At 47.1% G+C, this 9,527-nt stretch overlaps 1 protein-coding gene across 1 annotated transcript; it reads right to left on the bottom strand.

The window, feature by feature from the left end:
- Window positions 1-1,610: 1,610 nt before the first annotated feature.
- PENK (proenkephalin) lies at window positions 1,611-6,902 on the bottom strand. Its single transcript, XM_004768794.3, has 4 exons — window positions 6,629-6,902; window positions 6,488-6,544; window positions 5,810-5,950; window positions 1,611-2,606 (listed from the first exon to the last, which is right to left on the bottom strand). Exons 2-4 carry the CDS (start codon window positions 6,524-6,526, stop codon window positions 1,944-1,946), a joined length of 843 nt encoding a protein of 280 aa, XP_004768851.1. The 5' UTR covers window positions 6,527-6,544; window positions 6,629-6,902; the 3' UTR covers window positions 1,611-1,943.
- Window positions 6,903-9,527: the final 2,625 nt, after the last annotated feature.

Here is a 9,527-nt window from a genome sequence, read left to right as displayed (position 1 = left end):
GTTGTATTCCTGTTTCCAAGCTTTGGGAATCCTTTGCTCTAGGGGAGAGAATTAAATGACTTTTTTTTTTCTCAAAAGACTAGCCCCATGTTTCTCCAATCTGACCCGCAGATGGGTTTTATTTGGTCCACACGGTTTTAAATGGAATTAATGACCCAAATTAAAAACTTGGGCTATTACTTCAAAAATTTGGGTTTTAGGTTTCTTTGGAAAAGTTTGGTTGGCTATATGGTCTTGGCATTTCCCAGGGAAACAATTGGCTAAGGCTGAGTGGAGACCTAGTACCTCCAGAGTGCTACAGACTTACCACTCCTTATTGTTCACGACACTGGTTTCCTAGAGCCAGCTGCTCTTTATCACCTTTCTCCTGATTTGCTTCAAACACTTCCATTACTCCCAAGTCTAGGTCAAAAGGAGAAGGCTCTCACCTGGAAGAAAAAGTTAGTTTTCCAGGGATCAGGAAGATAGTCTGTGGTGTGGCTCTGAGGGGTACTGACTAATACCTCTTGCACAGATCAGGAGGAGAAGAGTCTTCTAATAGTGCACAGCCATGTTTGCTGTCCCGGGAACCTCAGTAGGGCTGGACTTAGTGGGACAGACTGCCCAGGACAGAGGAGCTGCCTCATCAGAATGGAACACACAGGCTTGCACACTGCTGGACTGCAGGACAAAGACCCTTCCTCTATTTTTCTGAGTTGCTAAACTCTGAATTTGGGGGGAAGCACACCAAAAGAGAGAATAGCGGAGGGTTCTGGAGAAATGACCTAGTGGATGGGAGTTTAGCTGCAGGTGGTTTCTATTAGAAAAAGGAGGACATGTTACTTTTTTGGTTGTTGTTCCTGAATGTTGCCCCAAGTGGTTTAATTAATATGAAGTAGCCAAAAGCATCTCTGTGTGATAATTTGCTTTCTAAAACATCTATAATATCTTTTCCAGTAATCTGATCAGCAAATTCCTTCATTCTTTTATTCACTCATATGTCCGTTTGTCAGATACTGGAGAACCCACCATTCATGGTGGTGTAAGGATATACACTAGTGAACGAGATACGGTCCCGAGTTCTTCTAACTCTTGCTAGTGATCTGAGTGAGAGACTGGGAGTGGGAGTATAAAGGACATTGCTCAGGAACAAGAAGAAGTTTGGGGTCTTCATTCTATTTCTATCCTTCAACTGCTGGGCAACCTTGGTTCAGCAATTTAACCTCTCTGGGCTTCATCTGCATTTGTGAAATGGGGCTAAATTATCTTTCGTTTCTTACTAACTTGTAAAATACTTTGCTGAAGAAAACAGACATGTACCTCTGGATGTAAGTACAGATTTCCTTCTGTATGAGGGCATAGTTTCTTTATTAGGCTTTAGTTTTTCTTCCTGTATCTGATTTCCAGAAAGAAGAGTGGAAATACACTGTACTTTGCTCCAAGTGTTCACTCATCTAGGACTTATAAGGAATTAAATGAAAAATGCTTTTGCAGCCTCAGCTGTTGGAAGTGAAGGATGCCAGTGATGACTCTGCCCAGAGCAGAGGGCTTCAGTATCTTCAACTTTAGGATTGACCGTGGGAACAGGAAAGCCAGCGAGGGCCTCGGAGAAGAAGAAACTTACAAGAATGTCATGCAGCTGGGGTAATGGGTTTATTGTCTCTATTTACAATTAAGCATTTATTGGGGTTTTGTTAAAAATAAAGGACAAGGGAACGATAGCGATTGTAGCATGAAAACGACACAGCTGCAATAGACCGATACTGAGCATAAACACTATCAAGCGAACACAGAACCTGAAGGGAGCACCTTCAGGTTGTATAGTTAGTTATCCAGACAATAAAGGCAACTCTACAATGCAAGCAATGCAGATAATAAGACACTATTGACCTGGGGCAGGGAGGGGTGGAGGGGAGAGGGAGAGGAAGGCTTGCTGGGGCCTGGGGCCGCTGGCTGCCAAGGGGTTAAAATCTCATAAATCCTCCATATCTTTTCTCCATCTCAGGAACTTCTTTGGAGTAGCTTTCCCCTTCTTCTTCAGAGGGCAGAGAGTCGGCAAAGCGCTTGAGGAAGCCCCCGTACCTCTTCTGGTAGTCCATCCACCACTCCGGGCGACCGACTCTCCTCATGAAGCCCCCGTAACGCTTCTGAAGCTCTTTGGCATCTTCTTCCAGTTGCGGGCTCCGCTTTAAGGCTCTCATGAAGCCCCCGTATCTCTTGCTCACTTCTTCATCCTCACCAAACTCTGAGTGGGGGCTGCTTTCTCGGTTCTCCCCGGTTCCCAGCAGCTCTTTGAGCAGGTCTGAGGAGTTGGCCAGGGCGTCCTCCTCCTCCGCGTCCTTCTTCATGAAGCCCCCGTATCTCTTGGCCAGGATTTCCCCTCCATTGGCCTCTTCTTCCTGCTCCTGAGGATAAAGCTCGTCCATCTTCTTCATGAAGCCGCCATACCTTTTCATGAAGCCTCCGTACTTTTTGGCCAGCACGTGATTCTCCTCGGGCTTGCTGCTCTCTCTGAGGGCAGCGGGGCCATCCTGGGGAAGCTCCAGCTTGGACAGCTGCAGGAGCTCCTTGCAGGTTTCCCAGGTTTTGAGAGAGGGCAGCTTCCCTTCACATTCCAGGGTGCAAGCCTGGAAAAGAATTCCATTTAGTGAGAGCAAGAGGCTTTTCTGATTTCATTAGGTAAGCACGTTTTTGTGAACCGCAGCATGTGTGCTGTGATATGGAAAGTCTCATATAATAAAGTAATTACCCTTTTCTTAGGACAACTTTTCAATATAAGGAACAGACAAATCAAAGGACAACGGAATCACTGTGGGTAATTAATTGAATCAAGTTAGGATTTTTTTTCTTTGAATTTTAACAGATTGCATCTGCCGTGCCATTTCAATAATGTTAAAGACTTTTCCCACCTAGTTTTAACCTAGATTGGCTGCAGGCGCAATCTGATTTCACTGGATAATTTTCCACTGTTGATCGCATTTTGTTTGAACCTTTTCTACCCAAGAGGGAGAAATTTCTCTTTATCTAATTAGGGATATCATCCCCAGATCCCTTTTATCTTCTTGTCTTACTGATACAGTCAATATTAATAATATAAGGTTTGTTTACTTTCTTATGTTACTATTCTACCTGGAATGGCATCGAGTATTCTTGCAAACACTTCCATTCTTTAAAGAAAAACAACAATTTCAAAGTAAATTGGAAAAGAAAGACATTCTAAAACTCAGTTTAAGTCCTGTGAATTATTTGGATTATGACGTACTGATTTGCTGAATAGAGAGATGCTTTGCTCCTTCCTTTGATTAAAAACAGATTAAAACAGATTTAATCACCTTGAACCAAATGTTTGTAATGATGAGCTCTGATATGAAATTATCATATGCAAATGTTCACATATTATTCATGTTTCTTAACATTTAGTTATTGGTGTACAAAAAGTTTTTAATTTTTCCCAATGGAAATCATATTATTTGACAAAATGGGAATAAGAAATGATCTGTATATAATTTCTTCTTTTTATTATATAACAAATTCTAATCATTGTAGAATTTAGGCTGTATGTTCTAATAATCTTGTTAAGATTCTCTTCTATTTGACAGATCACTTGGGTATGATAAAAAGAGAACTAATATTACATGAGTATTTATAAAATTTATATAATATTTCTGGACATTTCAGGCTTTTGATAGCCACTTGAAGTATACTTATAGAACGCAGGTTACAGACACTTGATTTAGAAAAATGAGGTCCTTTCTTGATATTTAAAAATATATTGGTATATTAATTTATATAAGATACACACATAATATTATCCCAATGCAAGAAAGCAATTTATGAGCACAACAAAACTCCTTAGGGTATTTTAATCAGCTCTTAATAATTATTTAGGCTTTGTGTCTAAGAAAATTAAATGTATGCATGTATAAACATCTAAAGATGATGCAGTGATGCAGTTAAAATGATCCCATGTTATTCTTGATATCTAAGAAATAAAAACATTGTTAAAAATGTGAGATCTTCAGGTGTCAATCACATTTACATTCTAAAATGAAATGTAAATGATTTCCTTGCCAAAAATTACCATTGAATATTTTGTGTACTATTACCAGGAGGCTTTTTAATAAGTTGGGATTCCTTCAAAAAGAAATAATGGCAAATAAACAGAATAAAACTAAACAAGTCAAGTTAACTTATAAGCTCCTGTATAAGTCTATGCATTTTTTTGATAGTATTTATCACACTCTGTGTTCTGTGGTCAAGATCATATCAGAGAGCAAATTCAATTTGAACATCAATCATGGCATGCCTACTTAGCTTTTCATCCACCAGAGAACTAAGCACAGGTGTCTTTCAGGTGGTAGAGGTCAATATTAGTTACATTCATTCTACATAGTTTGAGTTAGGCGGCCTCATTTCTCATGTCTTCTGCATCTGAGCTGAAATTCCAGAACTGCTATAATACCAGCAACATAGTCATTAACAAAGCCTTTAGTCATAGAGAAAATAACAACTCTACATGTAAGCCCCAATAAAAAGACAGTCAGCTAAACAAATCAGAAAGACAAAAGATACATGAAGGGGATTGTTACCCCTATTTAAGTTGCAACATTTCATCACCATACTTTAAATATAAAACCCTACTGTGTGTCTTCTCTTTAGGGCCATGTTAGTACCTGCACAAATGGAATGAAGTTAGATCAGGTAACTCAAATGAAACAAGCAAACATTTAACCTGGGATGTATGCTTTGGCTTTTGTGGAATTCTTTCCTTAATTTTCATCCCCATTTTATGCATCTACATCACAAAATTTCTTCAAAGGCTCAAATGAGGAGCTTAACTCCTTGGATTAATACATTATTCTCCATTGACCCTTTTAAGTCATCACACAATTTCAACAAATTGAGAAGACAGTGCGAAGGAATTGTTGGAGGAGTGAGTTAAAATGAAACTTCCTGGGGTCCCAAATGCAGAGATTCTGATTCTGTTTCAGGGGTGATTCAAGAGCAGGACTCTGATCAGAATGAATATTCTTTTTGTTCTCAGCTTTCCCTCCTCCCACCCCCATCTCAGGTCATGTAGTTTATCTTTTCACTGTTGTCACCTCTTTGGACCTGGCCACCTCTCCTGTGCCTATTTCGTAGCCAAATTAAATTGTTGTCTTAGTTGCTATTACAAAAGTACATCCAAGATAAGACAGAAGTTGAATTCCAGTGTCACTTGCCTGTAAGAGGTGCTGATCTCTTTCTCTCCGGTCTACTGCTCCTCCCCCCTCCCCCTTCCCCCGGATCCCAATCTTTTGCTCTCTCCTATCCAAAGGTGAGGGGAAGGGCTTGAAGGATCTAAGGATGAAAGTGCTAGAGAAATGAAATCCAAAGAAAGATAACGAAATGTCACTAATAAAAAAATGACATTATTTGCAGGAAAGATGGGAGGAAAGATTGTGTGGAAGGGGCCCTTGGTGAGATATGTTAGGAACTGGGGTGATAGAGCGTCTTCCTTGGGACAGCTGAGGCGACAACCTAGTGCTCTCCAAGATGCCAAAGAGAGCATATCTCCGGGCTCCTGCGTTCCCAGGGTTAAAACGAACTTGGTCTGTGCGGCAATACTGCCGCCCTCAGTCGTCCCTAGATGGTCGCGGGTCCCCAAGCCGAAAGCTAGAGCGGGACTTTCGTCGGCGTTCGGGGAACAGCGGGACACTTGCGTCACCAGAGATCGTCGCCGCGGCGGCGGCGGGATCGATGTTAGTCCAGACAGTGCGCCCTGCGGCCTCAGGCCGGGCTGTGTGCGGACTGACTCCGCTACCAGCCCACCCACCGCGGCTGCACTCACCAGGGGGTTGATGTCGGTCGGGCGCGCCAGGCGGTAGCTGCACGTCGCGCAGTCCTGGCTGCATTCCGCCCTCACGGTCGCCAGGAGCCCCGGGCCGAGCGCCAGCAGCCAAGTGCAGAGTCTCAGGAACGGCGCCATGGGCTGCAGGGAGAAAGGGACGTGAACTCCGAGCGTGCCGGCCGCAAAGCGGGTCCCTCCGAGGGACCTCTCGCTGGGACAGTCCCAGCTGGGGGTTTTGAGCAAGAAGTCCCAGGGATGCTCTTTCCTGAGCCCCTGTCCGCCCGGCCGACGCCGCTCTTGGAAGCCCAGAGGCAGATCGCCTCGCGGTTTCCAGGTTGACACTGCCATCCCGAACACGGGGATGCCCGGGAGCTCGGCTCTCTTTCTGGACTTCCACTGCCTCAGAAGGATTCTGGAGAGAATACCCGAATGCGAAGACCAAATGCAAGAGAGAACGGGAGCCTTGCGGGGGGAAGGCTTTCACCCGGGTCACAAACAGAGACCAGAAGAAAGTTGGGGTACCCCATGCAATGAATGAAACGCCGGAGGGGGGGGGAAAACTTAAAAAATAAAACAAAAAACCAACCAACCAACCAACCAAACAAACAAAAAACAACCGAGCAGGCGGACGGCCCCAAACGCACACAGCAAAGGCGCGATTTGGACAACTTCACTCACGTTGACGGCGATCGGATGGCGCAGGCTGGTCGGAGACATCGGGTCCCAAGCACTGCTCTGGAAGGGAGAGAAGAAGGCAGGTGTGAGCCGGGCGGGCGTCGGGTCGAAGCGACCGGGTGCGCGGGCAGACAGGGGCCTCACCGTTGCGGTCCTCTGCGTTTGCAGGGCTCAGAGCGCCTGCCTCGACTGGCCTCGCTGTCCCGGGGCTGGTGGCTGCCGGAGCCACTTTATAATTAGCCCCCAAGCCAAGGAGGCGAGCGCGCCCCAATCGCCAGCGGGCTGCAGCTGACGCAGGCCCTACGCCAGCCCCGCGCCGACGCCCTCGTGGGAGGGGTCCGTCCCAACACCCGCGCGCGGGCCGGGGATGGGGGGCGCAGGGTGGCTCAGCTAGCGTCTGGGTGACACACCGAGGCAGTTAGGACATGTGGGGAGAGAGTAGGATGACATCAAGTATCCCCTCCTTTCCCCCCCAGTGAGGTCACTGAAATTGCACTCCCTGGGGGTGCGGACTCCAGGGAGATAGCCAAGGTGGAGGCGTTAGGAGGGGCAGGTGGATGGACTTAAATTTCTGTAATGTGCTGGAGACCCTTCGGGCTAGTGAACCTGCCCTTTCTCCGCCTCCTCCTGGGGCGGTGGGTGGTCGCGGGACGTGCCAAGTAAGGCCGTCCCGAATGTCATTTATCCACCGGTCTTTCCGCCCGCATCGGACTCCCAGTTCCCTGCTGCCGCGTCAGCGTCCGGTACATCGCAGGCCCTCAGTTAAGGGTTAAGGGGGGGGGGGACCGAAACTTATCGGGAATCTTAAAATCTTGGGACTGAGTTTCCCCTTGCACGTTAGTGAGACCCCTTGCCAAGCGTCGACGCGAACAGCGTTCCTCCTAGAAACGCTTCAGCCCCCGCGGCAGGAGACCCGTCTTTGCTCCCTAGGCGGGCTTCCAAGTCGAGGACATTCTGCCTCAAGCGCGATGCCTAGGATGTCCTGGGGGTGTTTGATGAGTGAGAGGGGGTGCAGGACGGGTGTGTTGTCAGCGTGCCAGGACTGTAGTGGCGAGGGAGACGCAAGGGACGCGGTACACTGGCCACCTGGGACTTGGGGGCGCACATGCTTTTGGCAAGGAGAGAGCCAAGAGACAACCGTGGGGTCTGGGGCTGTAGATTGAGACCCACTCCGCCGCTTCCTAACTCAGCGAAAGATTGCCAAGGTGCAAGTTATTTACCTGGGTAAGGCCTCAGTTCTCTCACTTGGCAAATAGGAGCAAGAGGGAGTTAAGTCATTCCTAAGAATCCAGAAAGACGCAAATGAAATAATGGGAGAAAGCCTTTAGCCTGTGTCTGGCATGTAGAACGTTCTGGCAAAGGGGCATCGAATCATCGATCATCTGTCATCCACCTACCTTTCGGTTTGTCTATCACTTACCCGTCATACATCTTGTTTATTTATCTACCCGTGTTTTTCTCAATCCATCCTGGCCCTAAAAGGGAAATCACAAACCGTCCCAGAGCCCATGCACCGGGAGAGCTCGGGTCTTTCCCCGCCACAGGCGCTCTCGGCAAGAACCTCAGCCTTCGCAGGTACCAGCAGCCTCAGCGCTCTCTGAGGCTCAGGCCGCGCCGCATCTCCCATTTTGGTCGCTAGAGGGCAGCGCTCTCCTGCATAGGTCTGGGAGAGCAGAGAAGGGGGTCTCTGCCTGCTGGGCACCCGCACCCCAAGTGACCGCAGAGCTGCAATGGTGCACGGCCGGCCTTCTGGGCAGGGGGAACTCTGCAGCCGGGGTCCTGGAAAGGGGAGCTCTGGGGTGCCTAGCCCTAACTAAGAAGCCGGCACTGACATCTTGCCAGAAAAACACAACGTGCCCTTGGGACATTTTAGGCATTTCACCGGAGTGGGCTTCGTGGTATCGTCTCGGGCCACTTAACCCTCTCTGCAACGGAGAGGAGAGCTTACATCTGTGAATGAGATTTCTTCCAGTAGCCTGCGCTTTGTAAAGGCAGCGGACTACACTGCAGTACCCCGTGCAAAAGGAGTGCAAGAACAAATCCTATCCCAAAGGAAAGAAATCTTGCTATATGGGCACCGGCATGCCTGGCATCACGGGAGAACTTTAAATACACAATCAGGACGAGAGACTGAGACGTGTGTGTGTGTGTGTGTGTGTGTGTGTGTGTGTAATGATCGCACCACGTGTGGCTTCCTTAGGATATGCAGTGCCAGACATGGAAAGTCTCCTTAAGGTTCAAAGGTGTTTTAGGAATCATTTATCCCAACCCTAATTTTATAGGTGGGAAAAGTGAGGTCCCGAGCGTCCGAGTGACATCCAAGTGACCAGCCCAGACAGTGGCAAAACCAGGTTCTGCCATACCTTTCTGGTAGGCCTCCTTCCTGGCATCTACCTCAGGTCTGCTTTGTTTCTGTTGGAAAAACCAATGTGTGCTCTGAGTTCCTTTCTCCTGGTGAATCTGCAGATTTTTAAATGCAGATTTTTAAATGTCAGAAAAGAGAGAAAGAGAAGGGGAAAAAGAGGGCTTCCCCCAGGAGGAGTTCAAGGGCACTTAGTGTCCCAGTACCCAGCCAGTGTTTGGGACACAGTGGGTGCTGTGTGCTGCCTGACTGTTGGAAGATATGAGGGAACAGCATTGTTTGCATGCTCCAGGAATGATCTCTTCCATTCTCTTCCCCATCTACCCCGGAGACTAAATGGCATGCATTTGTGTATTCATATCTCTCTATTTGAATGGGGGTAGTGGGTTGCATGGAATTTACCTTTCTTTCCTGATCCTGTAACTATTTATTCCAAACTCTTAGATATTGCAATTACCTTCTGAGAAAAGCCTGCTCTAGAAATCAGACTTCAGAAAAGGGAAGAGAACCTTCTCTTCAGGCCTTTAACCCAGAGAATTCTGATATCCATGTCAGGATCAAGACCACTCCTTCTTCTGATCCTAAGGTCCCAAACTTTAGATGAAAGGGATTTACTCCAGAGACCATAAAAAGGTGATTTTAAAACTTTGGTGATGAGGGGTGCTCTGGGAGCTGTAGGAG

The sequence above is a fragment of the Mustela putorius genome, unplaced genomic scaffold (assembly GCF_011764305.1).
Source record: "Mustela putorius furo isolate JIRA1106 unplaced genomic scaffold, ASM1176430v1.1 tig00000151_pilon_pilon_pilon, whole genome shotgun sequence".
NCBI lineage: Eukaryota > Metazoa > Chordata > Mammalia > Carnivora > Mustelidae > Mustela > Mustela putorius.
Note: the sequence above shows the minus strand (reverse complement) of the source record. Positions and strands in the feature narration are given on the sequence as shown.

Excerpts from the sequence above, each read along its gene's own strand:
- PENK (XM_004768794.3), bottom strand. The coding sequence starts at position 6,526 with ATGTCTCCGACCAGCCTGCGCCATCCGATCGCCGTCAAC. Across the intron at positions 5,951-6,487 it reads GCCATCCGATCGCCGTCAAC|CCCATGGCGCCGTTCCTGAG; the intron begins GTGAGTGAAGTT and ends TTCTCCCTGCAG. Across the intron at positions 2,607-5,809 it reads CGACCGACATCAACCCCCTG|GCTTGCACCCTGGAATGTGA; the intron begins GTGAGTGCAGCC and ends ATTCTTTTCCAG.